At 41.9% G+C, this 26,234-nt stretch overlaps 2 protein-coding genes across 6 annotated transcripts in view; one reads left to right on the top strand and one right to left on the bottom strand.

The window, feature by feature from the left end:
* LOC139626263 (adenylate cyclase type 1-like) overlaps positions 1-5,917 on the bottom strand; it is a 43,782-nt gene extending 37,865 nt beyond the window's left edge. Inside the window, exons 1-2 of the mRNA XM_071486541.1 lie at positions 4,466-5,917; positions 2,771-2,920 (exon numbers count right to left, since the gene is read on the bottom strand). Of these exons, the coding sequence (XP_071342642.1) occupies positions 2,771-2,920; positions 4,466-5,080 (765 nt within the window). The 5' untranslated portion in view covers positions 5,081-5,917. The remainder of the gene's footprint in view (positions 1-2,770; positions 2,921-4,465) is intronic.
* Positions 1-26,234, top strand: part of phactr1 (phosphatase and actin regulator 1) — a 98,481-nt gene that overhangs the window by 23,316 nt on the left and 48,931 nt on the right. For 3 of the 5 annotated variants that reach the window (XM_071486543.1, XM_071486547.1, XM_071486545.1), the window contains 3 exons: positions 1,471-1,635; positions 9,785-9,940; positions 11,429-11,515. The gene's annotated coding sequence lies outside the window, so the exon portion shown is untranslated. The remainder of the gene's footprint in view (positions 1-1,470; positions 1,636-9,784; positions 9,941-11,428; positions 11,516-26,234) is intronic. The other 2 variants (XM_071486544.1, XM_071486546.1) reach the window with 2 other exon arrangements.

Below are 26,234 nucleotides of genomic sequence, written 5' to 3' on the forward strand. Positions count from 1 at the left end.
CCTGAGCCTCAGTTCACTGTGAGCTTTGTCTGACTGTGGTATTTTATTAATGAAGCGTTGGCTCATTTTCTCTCACATTAACACACAGATCCTCCATCCTGCAGTTTAACAAGAAATTCCCACAAAAAACTTCACATCTTTAACATAAGCAATTTCTAACTAAAGGAATCCAACTTGTTTGCACAAAAATGAACACTCAGTCAATTAAGAGGAAGAAAAAGTTTTTCTTTAAACTTATTCCTGTGACGAGAAAACAACAATAACACAGCCAATTTAACGTGTAACACTTGTTTATGAGACCCAAACCAAAATAGAAAAGCAAGGATAAGCACGAAGAGGGAAAAAACTGGGTGGCAAAGCTCTGCATAATGACATGTAATATGACTTATTGTTACTCGGAGCGTGATACATGGATAAAATCCACTCTTTTTCTGCCTCAGTGACGGCGACAGCCAGAACCAGAGGTATATTGTTTTCATTCTCGTGGACACAATATCTCAGTAACGCCTTGATTGAACTTCTTTAAATCTGGCACAGACGTTCAGTTAGACTCAAGGATGAACTGATTAGATTTTGGCGGTCAAAGGTCAAGGTTGTGGTGACCTCACAAAACACGGTTTTGGCCTTGTGAATGTCCTTGTGAATGTCAATCTCTCAAGTCACGCCTTGAGGGATTATCTTTAAATTTGGCAAAAATATCTACTTGGACTCAAGGATGAACTGAATAGAGTTTGGGGGTCAAAGGTCAACTTCACTGTGACCTCGCAAAAACAGCTTGTTCCCATATTTCCTGCAACATTGCTGGATGGTGGAGGTGTACAACTGCAAAGCAGTAGTTGTGGTTTTATTTGTTTATGAAATACATTAATAGATAAAACAATCACATTGAAAAGTCAGTTTTGGTAAATCCAGTGAATTAAATAACTGACAAATCAAAGTATCTCAACATATTGAAGCAAAACTCAAAATTCAATGAGTCCTGTTTATTGATTTCCAACATCGTCCACACAGCCAGATGGTAAAAGTGATAACTACCTTCTATAAAAGGTAGAGGAAGATCTTAAGGAGGTATAGGAAGATAGTGTAAATGTTGTATTATTGCTCAGCCCAAATGGTTACAGATCCGCCTTAATGAGTAGAAATGTATACAGAAAGTAAGAGGGAAGCTTTGTAGGATTTAATGAAGCAGACGCCAACAAGACCTCATGCATGGAGCCAACCAAAAAGACAGGGTGACAGGGGTCAAAGGTTCAGAAAATGCCAGTAAGTCATGTCATAAATTTTAGAATAACGTCACATATGGAATTGAGACTTGCTGTGTCTCATTTCATGTACTTCCATACCCCTGCTTGCTATTTTAAGTGCGTAAATGTGTTCACAGGGACAATTGTGGCAAGATGCAGTTCACTATAAGTAACTGGATACTGCTCTCACTTCTCCCCCTCAACGGTCGCCATCTTGGTTTTGTAGCGGAAGTGGATGGACAAGCAACCTATTTTCAAACCTGTGAAAATGGCGACGGAGGAAGGAGGACATGTCGTCGGCACTGATGGAGGCCTAATATCCATGTTGACTGAAACAGGAGCCACCCAGCAGCCGGGCAACAATTGCAGTCACATGTTGCAGTCATTTCCGGTGAGCACACAATGGCGGTGTTTGGTTTGGGACAACACTACCCTGTTGAAATTCACGCATTACTCCAGTGAGTATACTGTGTACACAGTGTACTGCATGTGAGCGTACTGACGGAAGTATCCAATTTGAGGCACAGCAGTTGTGATGTGTTTCTTCCTTGATTACTGTTCCCGCCTCACATGAGTCAAGAGGAAACTACACGTTGCCTCTGAGTTGTGAGATTGCTATTGAACTGAGAAGTCAATTTCCCACCAGACATACAGCACATAGCCTACACATGTTCAGCAATCAATACAACCTATGGATCCAGCTCGGAGCAAAAACCAGAGCAAACGCCCGAGTGATAACCAGCGGCCTGTTTGATGGCTGAAATTCAAATCCAAGACTTTTGTTCGTGGGCACACCAGCGGCTGCGGTGGTGGCGGCGGGCTGCTTGCGGGCTGTTGGCTGGCTGCTGATAGATCCAAATCAGGGGCCTGTGTGTGTTTCTCTCACCCAGATAAACTGTGACCTTTACTGGAGTAGGGAGGCCATGAAAGCAATCTGCTTGTGTAATTACCTGTCAGAAGGGAGCCTGTTACTGCTGGGGGAAAACACAGCATATCATCATCTAATCTACAAAGCACAGGTGCAAAGTGTGCAGGGGCGCTCGCCAGCCTTGTGTGTATGAAGGTGACACGTGTATAAAGGCATATTATATACATGAGATAATTAATTCTCTATTAAATAACCGGTGTAGGTGGCATTTCGTGCACGCGGTGGGTGACGAGGGTGTGGTGCATAACAACGTGTTTCTATGTGTTGAAGTTGCCTGATTGTTCCTTAGTTAAATCGCTGCATGTAGGTGTGCGCAGAGGGGGTGGAATGTGTGGCGCTGGTGCATGTGCCACAGTAATTGTTCTTTCCTTAAATAGCTGCTGTCATAGTTACTGCGTGCCTGTGGGCAGGTTGTTAGAATACATTGGCACCTGAAACCTTTAAAAAAAAAAAAAAAAAACTTCTCAAGAGACTGAAGATTTCATCAACATAAGTGCTGAAGATGATGTGTGGATGCACGTCGCCGTCTCACACTGGAATTTGCTGTTGTCTGTCAGCCGCAGTGTTGTGTTTGTGTGTTTGCAGATTTACACCTCACCTGTTTCTCATTCTCGTCCTCCAGCCTCAGCCTCTCCTCGATGCAGTTGCGGGCCTGCAGGAAGACTTTCCTCTGGGTGCGCTCGGTGAGAATCCTCACAAACACCCCCGACAAGTTGACGCTGGTGAACAGCACCGCGTTGGCCACCAGCTGCACACAAACAAGAACAGACATGCCAAACACAGCTGGCGGCGTCTACACACTGTGCGTGCATGTGGGACTGAAGGAGCACACGTGTCCACGCTGTACATGTTTGTGTGTTTTCTGAGTGCAGTCATACATCCTGGCTAGATTAGACTTTGCAATCCTTGATTAATCCATAGGATGGATTGAATGACAGACATCAAGGTCAGCACATGGATTACAACATGAATTATAGGTGTGACTTAAGCAACAAAGGCGATACCTGGAACGGCTGGCAGACAAAGTGCATCACTGATCAATAATCAGACTATTGATCCTGCTGGACACTTAATTTGGAGAATGAACTATGTGGCCACTCAGTGTCGTCAATGCCAGAAAGGTCAGAGGTGAGAGGTCAGAGAAACACTGTGATCCAGCACAGACAGATGGATGATACTTTCTCTGCACTGTGACCAGCTAAAAAAAAAAAACACCACCTCCTCAGAACAGGTCTTCACTTCAGCACAAACTGTGGCTGATTAAATGAAAAAAGAAGAAAACACTTCTAGGTTCAGTGCAGTCGTCCTCCCAACAAGAGACTGGGATATAAAGAACCAGAAAAATCACATTTCTACACAGTTCCTCCTATCTTTACCAGTTTTTGGTAAATTACTGGGTAATTTACCTCCTCAGGCCTCTAAAAATAAAGATCATCCATTTTTCACATCTGCTGATGAGGTGTTTGTTTTAAGGGGGTTTCAGTGCTGCAGAGCATTACGACCAATTAATTAACCCTGTCAAACTACAGCAGTGGTTCCAAAACTGGGGGTCTGGGACCACCAAGATAAAGCAGAATAAAAATATGTGTCTGCTACTATTTATTTTGTGCCTTTTTTCTAATTCATGTTAAGGCCCCTAAAGAAGTCAGATAAAACGGTTCAAGAAGTGATATCTGTAACCTCTGAGGAGGGGTCACAAGTAGACATAGCTTAATTTTAAGGGGCCAAAAAGTTTTGGAACCACTTTATAATTAATTAAGATGTTTTAGAGCTCAGGAACCTGACTTAACAAAATATATATGGTGAAATCTTAAATACTGCAATCACTGCTCCCAGCTACAACCTGTGCACAAAGGCCCAGGAGCAACAGCCAGTGAGGCTCTGCAGGAATCCTCAGCGCCGGTTTCAGCACCGGCGGCTGGACAGCTCCTCGTCTGCTTCATTACACTGGTGCGCAACAGTGAAACTTTTCTGCTCGTTACACCGGTGTTACAGCGACAGCATCCTGCAGCTACAACCCTAAAAGGTGTTTTTAACCTGCTCCTCTCCAGGGGAAGTCGGCTGAGTAAGAGTTCCGCCTCTCGACATCACTTTGCATTCATACAGTTAGTTCCCAGCCCCGCTGGGAGCTTCCCAGTACACCTACAGCCTCCCGCACTGGAGAAGTTGCTCAACGGCGCCTGGACTGGAGCGACTCAGCCGCTGCCTGTCTGGTGTGGTGATGGCTTAAGTGAAAACTGTGGCTGTTATCTGAGACAGGCAGTAGAGTTGGTTGGGGGACTGGTGCACTTACCGGTCTCCACAGCCTCTGTTTCCTTCCCGTGACCGACGTCGCTATGACAATGAAGTGGGATGCGGCCAGCATCACCCCGAACAGCACGGCCATCAGCGTCCGCACCGGCAGCAGCACGTAAGCCACCAGGGTGACCAGCATGAGCTGCCACACGCCTTGCTCAGGGGCAGCGGCGCTCAGCAGCTCCGACGTGCCGAGCGCCAGCGGGAACGGGCAGCAGAGCAGCGCAAAGGTGAAGCTGAACAGCAGGGCCAGCTTCGCGATTTGCTGCAGCTGCGTCACCTGCAGGTATTTGACGTTGGTGACGATGAACAGCGACAAGAAGACCACGCAGTGCACCGGGTAGGAGCCCTTGGACAAGGTGAGACGCGGGCTGGACAGCAGCTCCACCAGAGACAGCGACGACGCGGCCACGATGAGCACCGCCAGCGCCTTGAGGGTGGCGGTCTGCTCCAGCTTCAGGTTGTAGTTCTGGAACAGAGCCTCCAGCTCCTGGCTGTTGAACTCGTCCTCGCAGGCGATGGCGCCCAGGGGTGCACCGGCCGGGCAGTGACCCTTCCTCCGCCGGGTCTTGACTCTTTCGAATGGCATCTCCTCCATGTTCCGGCCATTCATGAAGCGGGAGTGGCGCACGACCCCCCCTCAACTTTTCGGTTCCTCTCCTCCGCTCGGGAATCGAACCCTCGACACCCTCTCCCGGAACATGCGTCCTGGATGTCCGCCGGTCGGGCTCGGTGTATGAGGGGAGAGGGTGGCAGCGGAGCACCGTGCGCTCTATCCACAGGTTGACGATTGTTGGTGTGTCGTCAGAAAAGTAGCCCGACCAATGTGCCTCTCTCTCTCTCTCTCTCTCTCTCTCTCTCTCTCTCCCTCTCTCTCCCTCTCTCTCTCGACCCCCTGCGGTGCCTCAGACCGGGGTCACCGGGGATCCTGCAGGACTCACAGGACGCGTATGTTGACAATCAAAGCAACTCACAGCGAGGCTCAGCGAGCATCACCAAAAAAATCATTTAACTATCTTTTCCCTGTCTTTCTCTCGCCCCTGACACACACAGCTCTCTCTCTCTCTCTCTCTCTCTCTCACTCTCTCTCTCTCACACACACACACACACACACACACACACACACACACACACACACAGTAAATATCATATTCCCTCTCCTGCTTTAATGCGCCTCGGTGAAATGTCAGTGTTTGGGTGAAGGCAGCAGCACAGCCGCGCTGGTGATTTCCCCTCACTGTGTCTGCAGTCAGAGCTGATGTAGTTCCCAGCTAAAAATAGACCAGCTGCACCGGTGCATGGTCCAATATAGCAACAATTTGGTCTTTCCCGCGTCTCTTCCCCTCATATATTTTATTGCAGAATCAAGTGCTCGTTTCACACTGAGAATTAACAGAGGGAACGCTAAAGAGAGGAGGAGGGCGCAGGTAATGATCCTGCAGGGAGATAAAAATAGCGCCTTTCCCGATTTAACAGTGAAACGCGCTTCTTCAAATGTGATGCATCATTGTTGTGGTTAATGTATGTTGTGTGCATATTTGCATATTTAGTGCATGCATCGATGCATATTTGGTGCATTTATTTATATAATGCTTTAGGTCGGTTAACCTAAGTTTAATGAGTTTTTTTTGTTTTTGTTTTTACATCAAATTTAAACTTAAACACCCACAAGAATAAAATCGTTGTGGAACAGATACTGATAGAATAAAGGTTTATCAGTGGGAAATATAACTCAGTAACTTCCACAGGACATAAAAATGCCACTGACAAAATTCAACAAGAACTAAGAATTAAAATACTGGAGAATATGGGACATAAAGGAAAAGGTACAAAACAGCAGCAGCTGCCATGATGCTAAAATAACATGAAAAAGATGAATGAAAACATGATATAGAAGAGTATTTTATGAGTAGAGATATGCAGGATATTCAAATTAAGAAGTCATGGAAAGTGTTAATCTGCATGTTCATCTGAAACACCTTTCTTGCATATCAGACAATTTATTAGGAGATAAATGGACACTGGAATCTAGGACCCCAGGTGTGCTGTGTGATGATCTGATTCAACACTTTAATGTAGGAATATTCACTGGTATCAGTTGAAATACTGACTTAATTAAAACTCGATTTTGAAGAAGGACGAATTTTCACAAAAGAACCTCAGATTGAGTCATAAAACCAGACTCATCTATCTTGGTTTTCATTACTCTATGAATGTTTTATTTGGGTAACTTTAATGTGTGGGCCCCGAGGAGGACTGGCAACATCTGAAGCTAATGGGGTTCCACTGTAATAAATAAATAAACCTACCTTAGGGCTCTTACAGTGTCAGCTTCTACTGTGTTTTGGTTGTGTATATTCTGATATTCACATAGAAATTATAAAAACAAACAGTAAACTTGGAGGGTTTGGGGCCCCTGGGGGTCTTTGGCTTCAGGGCAGTTGCTGATTTTGCCGAATTCGTCATCAAGAATTAGTTTGATTGTCACATGATGATAACATCCTGCATCAAAACCTGTTTTTACAGTGAGAGTGTGTCGTGTAGCTTTACATCACTCTTAAGTGTCCGATCAGACAAAAATAACAGGCTTTTAAAGTCTGAGATAGTTCCTCGTCACTGCACATATGCATCTTCAGAAGACTAATGCAGGTGTTTGGGTGCCCGGACCAGTGACCTATTTTTTTTTTTTTGTTGCACATGTGCCTCAGATCACTAAGATCTGCACAAAAGTCAATGGACTGGTTCATCAATGATGAGGTCAATGCGAAGCACTTTGAGCCCTGCAAACAAAAAAGACTCTACATGTACACACTCAATTACTGTGTGGTCAATATCCACTATCATCCAGCGTCTTTTAAATCAATAGGCTGCAGCGAGATCACAACAGTAAGAAGAAAGACAATCTGACCCCCAGCTGAGGGGAGGCTAATAAGATTTTGTGGAGTGGTTGTGCTAACAGGATGGAAAGAGCTCACACACTCTGTCCCTGCACTGTCTCACAGTCAGTCTGAAGATTTTAGACTATGGAGAAAACGTTCATTAGCACTGTTTGCAAAAATTCAAAGATTTAAAATTTCCCTGAGCATCAAGGAAAAGCTGTTATCAATGAAAGATAGATGTTAACTACTGGTGACACTTTGTCTGAGCCCATTATTTATTCTTTAAAGTAATAGACACTTAAAAATATTTATAACTATAACTGATTATATTGTGAACATCGGCAGATATAAGGACATTGTTCGATTTCTTTTCAGTGAGGAGCAGGCTACTTTGACTGTTACATTAAAATCTTAAAAAGTCTGGTCATGGTTAGCGTCTGTTCAGTAACCTCTGTAAATCCCTCAGCATTTCTGTCGTCTGTCTTTCTGAAAAAGTTAACTGTGTTCCTGAGATTTGCTTTTCATGTTCTAGGATGATTTGGCCTCTTTTACCGCCTGTGCTAATAGAACTTGAAATGATTTTAATAAAGTTAAACAAGGAATACTTAATGTTTCATCCATATCCATAAACCTCACAAAGACTCTGCTAAAGTCATTTTTATCAACTTTCTCGTTGCTGTGTTTTAAAGGTTTTGTCAGTAATCATTGTTTAACGTTGTTAACAAACAGATTCAGGACGGTGAACCTCAGGAACAAGCTTCATTTTTTCAGAGAGACCAATGAAAGACATGTTGGATGAGAGATTTCTCTGAGCTGCAGAAGGTGGTGGAGGCTCGACAGGAAGTGATGTCATCAGTTTGGCTCTCTTCACAAACATTAAAATACGGGACAAATATCAGATTCAGCAGTTCAAACAATTCAAAAGAAACAGTTATGAACCAAATAAATCAGAGTTGTTCTCTGTGTCATGTGACCTCAGAGCCTTACGCACTTTAAAACAACACTTTTCTGAACACAGTAGTTTCACTGAACATGTTTTTATCTGAGCAGTTTAAGACAGTTTCACCACAAATATTAGGACATGTGGGATAGTGAGTATTTCAGTTGTATTGATAATTATCATTAATTAACACATTTCACAATATTATAAATGTCAAGAAAAATGATCTGTATCTGACTTTAAAAGTTCCTGTTACTCATTTATTAATGAACCATCAATCTTTCAGTCTGTTATTCTCCAGCTTGAATATCTGAGGGTTAAAGTAGAGTCAGAGTCCAGGTCCACTCACTGGCTTTAACCAGAGCAATCAATCAATTTACATGGTTGTCGCTGAATCAAATTGATTATAAATATTTCCAAGGTCAAGAATGAATTTTAATTAGTTATATATGATCATGCTCATACAGTGTTGTGTGTGTGTGTGTGTGTGTCCACAAATGCAAAACAATATGCAAAAGAACTCATTGTGATTATTTTGGCAGCTATTATGAGTCACAATGTCAGTTAAAATAGTAATTTTCTCATTTCATTTTCACTGAAAAAAATCTTAAAATGATGATGATGATGATGATGATTTTTGCTCTGGTTCGTACCAAACAAGGATGTTCCTTTATATCTGGGGAATGTGATTTATATGACTGCGACACTTCTTTATGTTCTGTTGTGACACATTTTTACCTTTGTCAAAAACTGTAGCTCCTGCAATTTAGATGTTGCACTTGTCCATATCACGATTTGGATAATATTTAGATTCATTGTGCAGCCCTTGTATGTGGTGTATAGTATATTTTGTAGGTTATTTTGTGGATCCTTGGGACAAAAACATACAAACAGATTAAGTGAAGCTGCTCTGCAGGTTTGGACCTGATCTGAGGACAGAAACATTAACTGAGGCTTTTTATCACCTCTTAAAAACAAACCATTTTAGCCTGGATTTTACCTGCATCATCACAAATTTTAAACTGAACTTTGCTGCGCCTGCCTGTGAAGTTCTCTGTTTTCTCTGTCTAGTATTTTTCTCCTGATGAATCAGGTTCAGTAGAAATAAACTTGTCGCCTTAAACTGCTTTCAATTGTTTTGGAACATAAAAGGCTGCATTATTTTTCCATCTCCACGTCCCCACTGGCTCATTCAGTGTGTCTCATCTTTCCTGTTCAGCATCTTACACATGCAGGGGTAGTGATGCAGCACACACACACACACTGGATCCATTTCTCTCTCTCCTGAAGTAAGTGACAGCTGCAGATTTTGGACCATCCCTCCCTCCAGGATGCCTGACAGTCCCCCCGTTGCCATAGCAACAGAGGCAGTAAGGCTAGCAGTTGTGACTGATATGCTGCCGAGGTGTTTCCCAATCTGACACCCTGGCTCCCTCTCTCCATCTTTTGTCTCTCTTTTGTTGCTCTCTCTCTCTCTCTCTCTCTCTCACTCTTTCAGGTGGTTTGAGATGATGAGTGCAGCTGATGTGTTTGTATCTGTCTGCGCCGCGGTGACACAGCGCCCTGCCCAGCCAGCTCATTGTGCTCACTGACATTTCTCCAAATTGAGGCTCCGACATGAAGGACAGGGGCAGTGTAGATGAAAGCTTCAGAGGTGACCGAGCCACACAAACCTTCCCATCGAACCGGCCGCTGCAAAAACAAACACAGGGAGGGTGGAGGGGGGGGGGGGGGCACATGCAGTGTGTGTGTGAATATGTGTCCGGCGAGTAAATTCATAAATGTATCATAAACTTTGAAAATGTCAGAGCAAGTCTAGCGCCACCTCAAACCAGGTGACCCCGAGATTGCAGCTTTGATTTGTCAGGCGCCCTGTTCCCATAATCAGAGCCAGGTGATTTCCTGGTCATGGACCCTGTGTGTGTGTGTGTTGGTGTGTGTGATAGGAGCCAGCTGGCACAGAGACACAGAGACAGATAAATGGGAACTGAGCAGACTGGGCTTGAATAGGAGCCCTCCGCCGGGGCTGAGGAGGCTGCTGCTTCTGTTGCAGTGTTGTTTGCATTCATAAATAAACCTGCCTGCTGCCATTCATACAAACACAATTAGCTCCATGCTTCTGCCGTGGAGCACTTAGAATAGACCAACACAGGAACCAGCTCTCAGGCATAAATGCTGAAATTTATCCAAGGACCCCATGAACCTTATTGTCCCCATAATCGCTCTGCAAATCTTTACATGATGCAAACATAAGGTTAAAACCGCCAACAGCTCTCTGTGACACTGCTATACTGTTGCTTTAATGTCTTTTTAAAGCTCACAACAAGCAACAGAATTTATGTATGCATCCATATGCGCAAGAGGGGAAATGAAAAAGATGAGAGAGACACAAAAAAAGTGTTCAGCAGTAGGCTACGTGTTAAAGTGTGTGTTGGTGTGTGTAAATGTGTGTGTGCCTGTGTGTGTGTGTGTGTGTGTGGCCCCTCTTGGGTTGCAGTGTGTGTGTGTGGGAGTGTTATTGAGAGATATTTTTAATTCTGTGTGTCAGATCCTCTCATCTCCCTCAGCAAGAGACGTCGGAGGGAAAAACATTTCCAATGCAACTACCGTTTAAACACACACACACACACACTCTTGCACACCCTGCCTGCTTGCATGCACACACACACTGGTGCAGACACATACAGTTTGAGGACTCTTTCATATGGCACCAGTTGCGTCTTTGAAAGTTAAAATAGACGCAGCAGATTGTCAGTGTTTTTTATGAATTTCCCTCAGAGTTGCTTGTGAGGGAATTTTACATGAACACGATTAAAATATGAATGCGATCCTGAATGGATACAGTTTCAGATGAATCTAAATGAGTGATAAAATCTGCCTGTCAAGCCACAAAAATAAAAGTCTGATACAGAAGGTGATAAAAGATTAAACAGACTAACTGTTCCTCGCCGCTCAGAAGAAGAATCAACAACTTCTGGTGTTTTAGTTTGAAAGAAAAAGGGGAAGCGTTTAATTCTGCTGACACCTCCCGAGCCGCAGCGACTCAGTAATACTCCACCACACAGCAGATGATGACAATAATAATTCCCTGCAGAGCAGCTGTCGTCGACCTAATGACTTTCTTCCATGCCGCTGCTTTTAGGAGGAGCGTGGAAAGTCACTATGGACTGCAAAGTAGGATTAGGGTCATCCTGGTGGAATACGGCGCAGGATTTCTCTCAAGTAAAAGGTAAATGGATTTTGCTCACACACCTATTCTCAGTGCAGCTTGAAACAAAATTGTCTCAATCACGCGTGGCGCAGCAGGAGGTGCACTCGGTTTATGTGGCCACCCACAGCACGAGAAGTGTAGTGGATTCACTCTGGGTTCATGATCTCAATATTTCTGTTTCTACCTGACTGTTCAGTCTAAAGTCTACAGACATCTACAGGCTAGACATATGTGTGTGTGTTTTCAAGCCTCTCTTGATGCACCAACACCTCATCAGCGTAGCTCGGAGGCTGTTATACATTTGGGATGGATCCCAAAGGTGAGTCACAGGAAGATTAAAATGGTTCTTTGAATGGTTCTGTAGAAATCTGTGAAAGGTGTCGACTGTTGATGTTAAAGCTAAACATGATCTTGAGGCTCCTCGGTTGCAGATCATGATATAAACTAGTTTACATTTTTTAAGAATGAAGTAGAGTGTAAACGATGACTGTGAGGTTCAACTGTCAGCTTCATTCAGGAGGCTTGAGTTTCACGTTCATTTCAAGATTTTTAACAGCAATATTCTACATTTGGTCAAATACTTGTTCAGGTTTTCCCCAAACAACCTCACAGAAAAAAAAAATCACAGTTGTATGACTCCACAAAACAGCCAAGTTGCAGGAAATATGGTCACAATCTCCCCTTCCTGATTTACAGCTTTGAATAATGGCCAGAGGTGTTTTTGCATAACATTATGATGTCACAGTGAGGTTGACCTTTGACCTTTTGAATATAAAATGTCATCACTTCATTTTATCCTTACAGACATTTGTGTTAAATTTTGTCATAATTAGCGAATGAATTTGTGAGTCACAGTGACCTTTGACCTTTTCCTACCAAACTCTAATCAGTTCATCCTTGAGTCCAAGTGAATGTTTGTGCCAAATTTGAAGAAGTCCCCTCAAGGCGTAACTGAGATATCACATTCAAGGGGGCATAAGGATGAACGACCAGACAACACGAACACATGACGGAGGCGTAAAAGTGTGATGTGGCTCCACAGAGATTCTTAAGGTGCCGTCAAGCTATGAACAGTAACTGCTGTCGGCTGCTTAACAAAACTGATGGTCTGTATTTTAAGTGGGTGACACCTCCATCACGGTGGCTACTGGCTACCACCTATTAGGGCTGCTGCTTTGCAGTTTATATGAACATTCAGACGTTCGTTTGAATGTGGGGGAAACAAACATTCAAACTGTAAAGACCTGTTTGGGCGGCTTGGTGGTGCAGTGGTTAGCGGTGTCGCCTCACAGCGGGAAGGTTCTGGGTTTGAGCTGTGTGGAGTTTGCATGTTCTCCCCGTGTCTGCGTAGGTTCCCTCCGGGTTCCCCCGGCTTCCTCCCACAGTCCAAACACATGCACATTAGGTTAATTTATGACTCTAAAATTGCCCGTGAGTGTGTGTGTGGTTTTTTGTCTCAATGTGTCAACCCTGCGATAGACTGGCGACCTGTCCAGGGTGTAACCCGCCCTCGCCCCAGTTTTGGATAAGCGGTATGGAAAATAAATGAATGAATGAATGACCTGTTTGAATTCAAAATTGACAGAGTATAAACACAGCAGACCTGCTAAGATGCTAATATACCACCCAAGTGAGGCAGCGGAGACGTCACAGCCGAGCGGAGTGATGTCAAGTTCACTACCTCGTCTGACTCATCGGTACACCCAGCTTCAGGAGGCCCAGTACAAATGTATTATTATTCTGATGCTGATGTTAAAAACAGCTGTGAAAACAACATTAAATTACTGGAAGAATGTGATGTTAAAAAGTTGTGAGGAAATAGCTTAATAAATCACAAAAAAATAAGTAAATAAATAAAAGGAAATAACAAAATGTTATTCATTTGAACGGGCAGGTGTCAGAGAATCCAAACTGCATCATTTCAAATTCATTTGGATGTTTTTGAAAATGTGACAGCCCTACCACCTGTAATGAGGCCAGACTGGATTATCAGACTGTGAAGATGATGCTGCTCAAGAGCATTTTTGTTAATTTACGTGTCGAAGAGATGAAGACGTTTGTCATTACCGTGCCACACCAGCTGCCATCGTATCAGCACAGGAAACAAAGGAAACACTTGCAGCCTGAAAATACCTGGAGGTCGGAGGTTATAGTGTCGTCTGTCACCAGAAACCAGTGCACACATCTTGTCCCCTACCAGCCATCAAAGCTGCTTTGCTTAACCCTGATCACAGTCTCTCCCTGGTCCTAATCAAAGAAAACTAATCAAAACTGTAACCATGGTGACACATGATTTGGAAAGCGCAAACAAATATGTAGATATGGGGTCATTTTGGAAAGTGATGACAAAAGACAAAATTATTGTTTTAGTTTAAAGGAGTAGTTGTTTTTTGTTTTTTTGATTTTTTTAGGTTAAACATGTCACACAGTCGATTTTACATGTCATCTGCAACTTTTAGTTCAGGAGGATAATGATCCAAAACATACAGACTAGGAAAATCAGTCTAACTGATCATGTGTTTCACTGCTGAAGGCTGAAGGCAAAAAAGTGAAACTGGCTGCAGTTCAGGTCCGTTATCACCAGGGAAGATACCGATTCTCAGCTGATGTCTTCACGGCGTCTACTGAACTAAATTCTTAAACATGACGACTTCATTTAACTTTATGTTAACTAATCCAACAACTTTCAGTCACCTAAAGTTGATGGATTGGATATAAAAAGGGCTACGACTCCTGCACAGTTCATCTGATGTGGATGTAAAGATTATCAACTCAGTCCTCAGAGTCACACAGAGTCTCTGCAGGAAACGTTCAGCAGCTCACAAACCAGCAGCTGCTGATGCAGACTTTCTCCTGATGACCTCTAACCTGGATGACGGATCACTTCATAGGCACCTAACAGAATACATTTGTCATTATGAATGTTACTGCACCCTGATCATGTCCTTCTTCATCAGAACCCAAAAGGAGGATCAGAGAAATTAATAAAACACTGAAGACTGCAATGAAGCTCTCAGCTCTTACAGTCCTGCAGTTAACATGAGTTTAAAGTATTTCCTCTTGCACTACTTGTTGTGTGAGTGCGGTTCAATAGTTTCATTACTTTCAGACGAGGGAGTAGCAGGTGGCCAGTCTGATCAATGCAGGAGCCGGGCCCAGAGACAGAGAAACCCGTCGGTGACCGCGGTCTGGGGTCGACTCCACAATCAACCTGACACATCAAATATTCAGCAGCGGCTCAGAAACCGCTCACACTGGAGACGGAGAGCAGGGAGAACCAGGGACATAATCACAAATCCTCATTATCACCAGGAGCTCAGTGTGTGTGTGTGTGTGTATCTTTCACACTTAACACTGGCACTTATCCCCAACAGATTATAGCTCCACACATCAAATATTAAAGCACTGCTGTGAATTATTGATCTCAATCAATGTTTGCAGATCAGAGCTCTCAGCTGGCAGAGGAGGAGCTAATGAGTGGGGGCTAAACGGACAGATGATCAGCACTGTATCGCACCAGTTACACTGCTGCTGTACAGTCTCTGAAACACCTTTAACCTTGATGATCATCGAGACAGCTCATATTTCACAGGATGATGGGCATCAGATTTACTCCATGTACTGTACGTTAGTCCCCTCAGGACTTTGCGATTTTCAGATTGCCAGAGTGAACCTAAAAATCAGCCAATCCATGCAATATTTTTCAGAGCTTGCATTTCTTAAACCCAAAAAAATGTTCAAACTGTAAGAAATAAGACAGTTTCACCGGCCACCAGAGTCTCCACACTAAAGTATCTGAGCTAAGATCAAACCATCCTGCACCAGTCTCAACAAATAAAATTAGCTGAAATGAAGCTGGAGAGGATTTTTACCCCTGACATTTCCCTCTCAGGCAAAGGTTTATCATTTATCATTCACACAAAGGTTGTCTAATTGTTTTTCAAGTTTCTAAAGCTGAATCATCCCTGATTTGAAGGTCCCATATTTTACACTTTCATTGTTTTATTTGAAGAGTTGATCTCCATCAGAAGATATATTTGAGGTTTTAAGAACCGAAAACCATCTCAGTGTAGTTTTACATCTCCTCTCTCAGGCTTCTCTCTGGAGCTCTCGTAACAACAGGTCAGCCAGCCAATCAGAAGAGAGGATTTGAGCCTCTCTTCTGATTGGCTGACTGTTTTCTGAGTGCTCAAATAAAAATATAGCAGATTTCACAAAAACACTCAGAAACCAAATCCTGCAAGGTTGGATGATGGGTCCAGGTGGGTGGGGCTTGGAGCGTGGCTGAGAGCGATGACTGCTTTGTTGTGACATCACAAAGTTACAGAAGTCCTGACGGCTGGTTTTAAGGCTCAGTTTCTGAATACAGGCTGTGTGCATTTCTCTGTGGACTGAGGCTTTGATACTTTCACAGTATCAAAATAGAACCTTGACCTGCTTTATAATCACAAACACATGGACATCTACCTTTATACAATATAGGACCTTTAACTAACCTTTTGGTTGATTGAACTTGTTGACAGCACTACACGGGATAGAAATAATAAAGTCACCTTATGGACCCAATAAAAGGCAAACACATTGTTAACTTCCTTTATAGTTAAGTGCACAATGTGTATGTCTATGAACAACATATTTACGTACAGCACAAAAATGGGACAAACTTCATGTCAGATCACCAAACAAATCTTTAACTTCATGTTTAGCTGTGATGGTATGTATTTGCAGTAAATACACTAAAATGAGCAAAATCATATAGTGCTGTAAGGGTTTGTGTCTATGTTGGAACAACAACAACCTCCCAAATTTTGACAGTGCAGTCAGGTCTTCAGTTCCTGCACTGTTTATCCAACCTGATCCAAAAACCCTGAAAGTCAGCAGCTCCACCTCTTAGTCACTGTTTCATTTCAAACCCAATGAGCTGGAAGACAGAGCCAGCACAACCAGAACGTGTCACTGTCCAAATGCTGCACTGTATTCCTCTGTTTTTCCTCAACACACACACACACACACTCACAGGTAGAGCAGCTGTGAGCCCCACATCTGATTACGTTATTGACACTGGGCAGGAAATACAAGTGGAAGCGTGCCTCATCTGAGTGTAAAATACACAGAGGACGACGCTGCTCCATCACATTAAATTACATAACTAGTTTACATCGACGCTGCTTTTACTGCGTGCAGGGAGCAAAACTGACAGATTAGCACAGTGGAGCCTCGCGATCCATAAATCGGTTTGTTTATGTACTAGAATTGCTAATGCAGCTTGTCGGTTTGCCAGCCTTAGTTGTGTCTGAGCGTCTCTGAAACCCCCAGGGTCTGTGCTACAACCGATGATTAGCATTTACATAATGAGCTAAATGTTAGCTGCTGCCTTAAACTGCTACTTCGCAGCTGTAGGGGGCAAGCTGACCTCCACAGAAACAAACAAGAGGGCTTTGGGAAGGGGGCTGGGACAAAGAGAGGCGAGTTAGAGTAGTTTTGAGGTTTAAAACTGTGGATGCACTGAAGTAAATTCTATTTTTAGGAAGCACACCCTCCTGCTGCTCCAAATACTCACTAGAGCACCAAATGTAGATTAATCCGCCCCTGAAAATAGTCCCCAACATTATGCACTATTTCCTCTTGTTTGTTTAAGAACTGCAGCGACCAGCTGTTTTAGGAAATTAACCTCTTGTAAATATGAAACTATATATCTCTGAAGTGTTTTTAAAGATTTACATCTTTAGTAGAAACCGATGTGTTTGGAGCTGAGAGCCTCAGAAATTAGGAAGTGCTGAGAGACAGACTAACACTGTTGATTTTGGTCTTTCCTCAAGATTTATTGACAGTAAGGAAAATATAGAGTATGAGCAGATTTATCCTTTAACATCTGGCCAGAGAAACAGATCAAAAAGCAGCGTATCCTTTTCCTCTCATAAGAATTGTCCCTGTCAAATAAACAAGCAATAAAAAGTAAATGGTTTCGAAAATACAAAAAGATAATGAGTCCAAAGTTCCCAGTACAAGTCCACCCCTATGAAAAGTTCTCTGTGTTCATGTATTTATTCAACCCAAAGAATTTTTCTGTTCATTCCATCTGATCACATAAATATCTAAATGCTTTTTCAAAGCCTTCACCACAATGCTAGGAGTATCTGGTGGATAAAAATGCTTCTAAAAAATGCTGTATATTTGTCAATTTACTTCATTTGTAAGTTAATTTTGCCAAAGTTAAAAATATTGGACTTAAAATATGATAACAAGACTGAAAACCCAATTTGTAGCTGCTCTGTAATTTGTAATTTCCATGTATTTGAACAATTCTTCTCAAAAATAAAAATTTTTGAAAGTTCTGGAAAAAGCAGGTTGTTCAAGGAATAATTTGACATTTTGGGAAAAACGCTTATTTGCTTATTTGCTGAGAGTTAGACTGTGGTTGATTTAAACCGCTCTCATGTCTGCACGGTAAACATGACAAAAGCTGTCAGTTAGCTTAGCTTAGCATAAAGAATAGAAGCAGGGGGAAACACAGCTAACAAACTCCACCAACATCTACTGCTAAATCTCATTGATTAACACATTATTTCGTCTAAGTAAAAATGACAGTTTATGTGTTTAGCTCATGTTCAGGTTCTGGTTCAGTCAGATACAGATCCTCTTGTAAAACGTCAAACTGTCGTTTTTGCACTTCAGTTTTTGTACAAATGAACCAAATGAGATATAAGCTAAGCTAACTGGCTGCAGCTCCAGCTACATATTTACCTACAGTCAATCAATCTTCACATCTAACCCTCACAAACATAATAAATGTGTTTCCCAAAATGTTGAAAATCCCCCAAATTGCCAGAAAAATCACAAAGGACCTTCATGTGTCCTCAGCAGCTTCCAGTTTAAAAACTCTGCATCATCTCTATCATGTCCATTTCTCTGTTCCTCTAAACAAGACACAAAATCTCTGACTCCCTCTCCTTTCAAAACACTGCCTCTTCCTCCTCTTCCTCCTCCTCCTCCCTATCACAATCTGTCTTCTCAAACACAGACAGCTTGCCTGAGCGCCTGGAATACACACTCGGATCTGCTTGTCACTTCACATCTCCCTCGTCTTTGTCTTTCCTCCTCTTCTTTCTTCCTCTCTGTGTCTAGCTCTCTTCCTCATAATCTCTCTATCCGTCCATCTCGTCCCCTGCTGTATGCGAGCATGCTAGTCAATAGAGATTTCCTGCTTTTAATTCTCCTGCTTGGGAACCAAGGGACGACTGGAAGCAAAAGGAGGAGGGGGGGGGCCTCTAAATCTAAAAAGTGGGGGCTCTAAATGTAAACAGTGGCACACAGAGCAGCTTAAGAGGGCTATAAATAGAACGATAGAGCAAGAGAGGGAGCAAGCAGGGAGGAGATAGAGAGAGAAAGCTTTGCTTACGGAATAAAAATTGCTCCTGACAGTCAGGGATTAGTGCTTCCCTGGAGGATTTTCACTCCAAAAGCCCAATCTGGGCCGATTGGGAAGAGCACCAGCCTCAGTCATCTTAATTCAGTTAAACCCTGCCCAACACCAATAGAAAACATAGATGCATGGACATTCAAATGCAAATACATACATGTAAACACACACACACACACACACACACACACAGTAGCAGGAAGTGAAATTTATATATTTTTATAAAATAAATGTAAAATAAGGCAGGTGAGTTGCTAGGTGAGCTAATACAAACATAGAGCTGTGGGTTTTTTTTGGTCATAATTGAAAAATACACACTCAAATGCTGCCGTGCATGTACACACACACTCTCACACACACATCTCTGTGAGCCTCATTACCAGCAGATTACGCAGCACCTGATCCTGCTAAGCTTGTTAAACAACACTGTTATGTAGCACACACACACACACACACACACACACTCAGAGTGAATTGTGAGAATAACTGTTGTCATATTAAACAAAACAATGAAAATATAAAATTCGCTGATAATCAGGATGACATTTAAATGGAAAATGAAAAAAGCCTCTAAATTTAAGAACTTTTAAAGCTGTGTTGATAGTTGGGGTTTGTGACAGATACGTCACCATATCTTAGAATTATAAGCTTAAAGCTAATGCCGGGATCAGCCCAATAATGGCCTGACCCAATACTCAAAGGGCACTGCGAAAAAAAGTGCACGTCAGGTGAGGAAATCTCTCATCCTGTGAAGTGCATCATAGTGGAAAACATCCGACAACAACCTGGGACTCATGACGTCCTGATAAAGTGACGAGTGTGTCATTGTTATTATTATTTTTTGCTTTCTCTTGCCAACTACAGTTCGGTTTGGTTTGGTTTGGTTTAATTCTGACTTAAAACAACCTGCACATAACCAGTTGAAAAGACACAGACTCGGTCGTGAAACATGCAGAAACACTAAATGAAACAAACTGTGAGCAACATATAATTGAAGCATTACATTGCATAAAACACTAAAACTTAAACTAACTAATTTACATAGTAATTTCTTGTTGATTTAGTCAAGTGGAAAACAGAAGTTGGTCACTTGCACCTACTTTCAGATCAGCATGTAGCCTCTTGTCCTGCAAGTCTTTAAAGATGGCAGCTATGATTGACTCCGGTGTGAACTCTGCCTTGTCTCTCAGTCACAGCATTAATTCAATCTCTTAATGATTTCCTGATCTTTGTCTAAAAACACAGTGGAAGGAAATAATAGTGTGGAGTCTGATCCTTTGTTGCATAACATGCTAGAAAACAATTGCTTGTTTACAGTTCTGTGCAGTAACAGTAGTAATTAGATAATTTTGGCCAATAGTTGGCAGAAATATTAACGGACAATGTTTGGATAATCTCTTAGCAGCAACAATGTAATCCAATTTAGAGTCATATTTCCGTCCAGTCCAACATTCAACCCTGTTTTGGTCTCCACCAGCTCGTGAGAAAAATATCTGACTCTTTAGCTGCTAAATGTTCGACTCTCTTCTCCAGCTGGTGTCTGACTGTGTCTGTCTGCTGTTTGGAGCTGGTCAGGTTGTGCACGGTTGGTTTTTAAGGCTCATTAGCTGAAAACTGCTGCTGCTGGAGAATCTCAGACTAAATGTACATTAAAAGTGCCATGAAGCCAAGACAATGAACTAAAAGAGGATAAAAAGCTCTGTGGAGCAACAATCAAGAAATTCTCTGCCCTTAAAATTGATGATAAAACTCTTCAAAAGCCTCTTAGATTATATCACAAAGCTTAAACAAGTCTTTTGTTTATGAAGATGGAAAGTTGACATTTTGAAAATAAATTCCCATATGCGTTCGTGTACGTGCAGAGGCCCATGCGGTGCTTTATCGTTCAACAGCATGTGAGAAATGATGTGGGAAGTGAGTGAGTGTACAGTAGCAGAGCTGCAGGCTTCCTTCTGCTGAGGCGCGGCACACATCTTAGTTCCCACAGCAACACATTAGCACTCAACTCTAGCATGGTGGAGCCAGTAAACAAAATCTGTGTGTGTGTGTAGGTACTCCTGAACTTCTATCTTCATGGGGACCGATTTCATTATTAGACCTTGAAAGTGGGGACAATATGGAAACTGGGGACAGTTATGAAAAGTGTATTTTGAAAGTAAAGACATTTTTCAAGGATATTTTTTGAATCTAAGTTTTTGAACGTTTTTGAATTTTGACATTTTAAGAACTTTTTGACATTTTAAGAAGTGGGGACATTTTTTAACTGTAATGATATTTTTGAAAACTGGGATCAACATTTGACATTATGCAAACTGTTTTGGAAAATGAAGACATTCACATATTCATGGTCACCTCTTAACTACTGGGTTGGAGGTTAATAATTGTTTAAGTTAGGGTTAGAGTTCATTAAGTCAGTGAAGGTCTTCACAAGTCTGTTAGTACTAATGTATGCCTATTAATACACTTTAACACAAACATAAAGACATGCGCTTTCCTGGAGCCTAATTAAATTAAAATTAAATATAAACTATATAAAGATGAGTTTTCAAAATGAGGAACAATAAAATTCATCTTGAATAATCCCTTCAACTTCAGAAGGGCAATGAGGACATGAGGTCCTCACAAAAAGAGAAAGCTACAAAAACACACACACATCCTGTAAATATCCCACACACTCGTACTCTGCATCCTCCAGCTAAAGCTTTTCTCCCCTGAGTGAATAGACTATACATTTTCTGGAGCGTGAATTAAAAATCGATTGCTCTGAGAGCTGCAGGTATGTTGGTGGACGGACGGCGTCTGTGGAAGTTAATTCACTTTCACATTTTGCCAAACGAATGAATAAAATATGATGCTCCAGTCTGCAAAGGGAGGGTGTGGGGGTATTCTCTAATTGGAACTTCTGTCGACTGAATGAGAAGTTGTGGGGAGACAAATTACTCATACACACACACACACACACACACACACACACACACACACACACACACATATACTGTACATTTAATCAAGTTGGTCCATTAGGAACCCAAGGTATTGGCATAAGCTGCATCCTCGGGGATGTGGCAACATTAACATCTACACTGATGAAAATAGGACAAAAAATGCTCCTGTGCAATCATTTGCTTTTTAAATATTACTCTATATATAATAATTTCCACAACTTTATTCATGATCCACTGTTACTTTGCATCTTATTTTCTCTCCTTTTAACGACCCTAACAGCTACAGAAATACGGAAAGTCAAACATGTGGCCCGAGGCGATAATTCTGAACAAATACCCATTAAACATTTTCAAATGTTTGTATAAAATAAAGCCGACAAACTTCTGGGAAATCATCTACACTGCTCCCATCCCCCAAGTCACTCAGCCACTCGCAGACACACAGACAAACACAAGCCCCTGTCCATTAGAGGTCATATGTGGGCGCACAGCTCATAAAGTGGTGGTGAGAGGGGCTGCAGCGGGGAGGGATATAACCGTACTGACGTGGGCGTCGGTGACACAGTGACATTGACGGAGATATTTACCGTAACCTCACTCCGGCCTTGGCCGAAGAGGAGGGGATGCTGTAATTCTTCTTTTCATTGCAACACTTGTTCTAGTCTGAGCGACCACCCGCCATCATTTTTATAAAGGAAGTCACTCTGGTTTCCATCACTGACTGACTGACAGAGGGGGAGGGAGTGTACAGACGCTTCACTTAAAGCCCCTGTGAGAAGAATTTTTATGTGGTTATCATAGTGTCTTTAAATTTTTCTGAAGGCAGAAGCTTGTGTTTGTAGAAGAATTAAATAATTCTGGTGATAATTGTTGCAGCCTTTCATTGTCAGTATCAGCCATAGTGTTTTTTTTTTTGTTTTTTTTATTCTATCAAGGTCAGACATGTCTAAATCCTCAAGAAAGTTTTTAAATATAACAAAATAAATTATGATCAATTGTTGCAAGTCAGTTGTATTTTTAGGTCATTTCTGGAGACGGGGTTGGCATTTAGTACTTTACTTCCTTGGTGATCTCGTGCTGCACTGTTAGGTATGACTAGGTCCAACCAATCAGGGCTGTGGACATCACTGAGGGAATTTGATTTTATATAATTAAAAGAATTACACATGAAGGGTATTTGAGTGTCTGATTCCAGTATTTTTTCCATACATTAAAATGTGAGTACTCGTGGGTAAAGAAAGAAGGAAAGAAAAAGAGAATTCAGTATTTCTCCATCTGAATTTCAGTCCTTGCAGTTCAGAGGGGGCTTTGAAACAGTGTTCAGACCTCAATGTTGGAAAATACAATTCACAGCAACTGCATTTAAATAGTTAACTGAATAATGTCTAACTAATAATACATATAACAATATATACACTAATAACTAATAATGTTACAAATTCTGATAATTAAGAACATTTTGAGACTTTATTTTTGGTGTTTGGGGTCGGGATGGAGGCATCTATAGATAATGAGGACCTGACCTCAGTATTTCTAAAATTCTGGTCCTGCAGCCCAGAAAACCATCATGAATTTTATAATCCAGCTCATATTCATTCATATGCATTTCTATTCTTTACACTTCCCTACCCCACCTGATTTTCCTGTTTTACCAGCCTATACATCACATTAAGAAAGCAGTTACTTTAAACAGAATATAATCTATGCAGGGTTTATGGAGAACAATAACTGCCTTGTCTTGAGGTTGATTCTGTGGTTAGAGATGCTGTTAAAGGCCTAATAAAGAATAAAGCTGGAAGCTGGTGCTCCTCACTGCTTTGCCAACTTTTTGATGTGATGAAATTAATTTGATTCTGAACAGCCCCTCAGTATGATGTCTAACTTGTCTAATTCAGGCACTGGATGAAGCTACACTTAAGTAGACAGTTGTCAATGGAGGGGGAGGCACAGAGACACAGATATACACGTAGGTATAGATACAGATAGAGTGTGGAAAAAATGTGGATGTTGGAGGTGGGGGTAATTTCTTTTCTACTTTATATTCTGTTGGATGGTTAAATGCATCATATTTTATAAGTATAATCTTAATCTGCATAATAATTAGCTTCTAATGCAATGTTCTTGTCTAATATGTGATGAGGTATGAGGCCTGACAGAGAGCCCCTGGACAAAACTTTATTTAGGAATATCCAGCAAGTGAGCACCATCCAAGCTAAATGAAATTCTCTAACAAGTTTATAATTGATCGAATTAATCAAAGTTAATTAAAAGTAATGAATTGAATTAAAGTGATTTCCAGTTAATCTGGAGTGCTGGGGTTCCTCAGGGTGCTGTCTGCTTAGTAATTTAGCCTTGGTGGAGTAGCATAAATTAGCTTCTCTTTCTTGGCGAGTGTTTGATAAGAAGATACCACTCCTCCTATATGAAGCTACAGCCAGTAGCTTAGCATAGCATAGCATAGCATAGCTAACCCAGGTATGTCTAAAAGTAACAGAATCTGTCCCTCACATCCAACAGTGAGTCAGTCCCCATAGACTCTCATGTTCAAATGTCCAACTTTACAGCAGAAATAAACAGTTTACAGCCTGGTACAAAAAACGGTTTTGCCCTTCTCTTCGTGAGAACTGTACGAGGGTGAGTTTTTGAATTTTATTAAGGCTTAAAGTTCTGCATAATTGAGGGCGTGGCCACTTTGAGTGACAGGTGAGTGAGCATATGCTTGCCACAAACCTGTATGCACCAAAGTCTCGACTCCACACAGGCTCCGCCCCATGCCCATTTATGGATTAGCTGGGCGATAGGTGGAGTCAGGCACTGCCAAGATGGCGACGGCGGAGCAGCTCACTCTGACCTTCATGTCACATGATCTTCAGAAACCTGTGGAGGCCACGTCCATCTTTATTTACAGACTATGGTTTTTGTATGAATTAAAACAAATGTGATTCAAAAAGTAAATCAGTGAGCTTTAAAAGTGATGGGAGGTGGATTTTTCATTTTTCATATCTAATGCACATACACTAAATCAGAGTGGCTTCTAATTTAATTCTCTGCCAGAAAGCAAACTACTAAACTACTGCTTCTTGAAAAAGCAAAAGGTCTCCCAGTGTGTTTTCAGGATAAAGAACCTGTATTTTCTGACACATTACACTCTGACCTACATTTTTCTTTTCCTTGTTTTGCTTTTCGTTCCCACCTTATTTCTCTCTCTCTCCCTCTCTCTCTCTCTCTCTCCCTCTCTCTCTGACAGGCCTAGCTGGCCAGTACAACTCAGATTGGTGTGAAATCACCGCCTAACAGGCGGGAAATTGGCTCTGTTATTTTTGGAGCAGAGTCATGGGGGACCGTCGGACCATCATCCTCTCTCTAATGAGCAGGTGATGGAGGCGTAGCCGGGGAGGGAGGGATGCATGGCGTCTCAAACACCACACACATGGCAGATGTACAGATGAGAGCTGAGAGGGAAAACAGCAGTGACAGAGGAAGCAGAGGGAGAGAAGGGGAGGGAGATGGTGTCGTTTTTTTAAAATGCTAATATGAATATCACCATCAGATTAGTCAAATATTAATAACCTCTGTTGACATCCTTCGCTCCTGCAAATGAGCGTTAACAGAGCTGGACTTGGCCTGTGTAGAGTGTGTGTTTATGCTGAGGTAATGATAGTTAGTGGGGGGTTGGGTTGGTTGTGGTCAAGCAGGGAAGTGTCAGGTATGATCTTGTCTTCAGCCAAAGCAGAACATCGTCCATATTCTCAGCCTTTTTTCTCGGACATACCTGAGAAGTGATCCTGAAAATGTTACTAAAGGTTTATATTTCCACAGGTCTGTCTTAAAATAATACTCACATGCTGATCACCACTGTAATCATTTGATGAGACCTCTGCCAGTGTGAATGATGGAGGATTAAATCCACACTCCTCTTTCTGTGTAAAAAAAAAAAAAGAAAAAAAAAGCTGTCTAAGCAGTTCATTTCAGCTGAAGCTAATTTCAGCAGTGTCAGAACAAACCAGCTGAGTATCCTCCAAAGTTATTGTGATTTTATTGCAAAATTCATATACTGCTCCCTTGCCAAGTCACAAAGAGACAGTAGGCTACCATAAAAAGGCAAATATTGCAGTAAAAACGTTTTAGAAAAATACTCATTGACAGAACAGATGGCAGTTTCAACAGCGTGTTCAGGTGTAACAACTGCCTCAGGTTGTTGGCAGGAGTGACCTGTTTACTGATTATTGTGGCCATGAAAATATCTATTTGTAATCCTGTGCTTAATTTTCTCTTCTATGGATATTTTATTAAATGAAATCATAATTTCTATTCTTTCAAATTAGCTGAGCTACTTCTAAATAATTGCATTTGCAGTACACTGTTATTTTTT

The sequence above is a fragment of the Trachinotus anak genome, unplaced genomic scaffold, assembly GCF_046630095.1.
Source record: "Trachinotus anak isolate AG129_WGS33_773 ecotype Australia unplaced genomic scaffold, CSIRO_AGI_Tana_v1 ptg000010l, whole genome shotgun sequence".
Taxonomy (NCBI): Eukaryota; Metazoa; Chordata; class Actinopteri; order Carangiformes; family Carangidae; genus Trachinotus; species Trachinotus anak.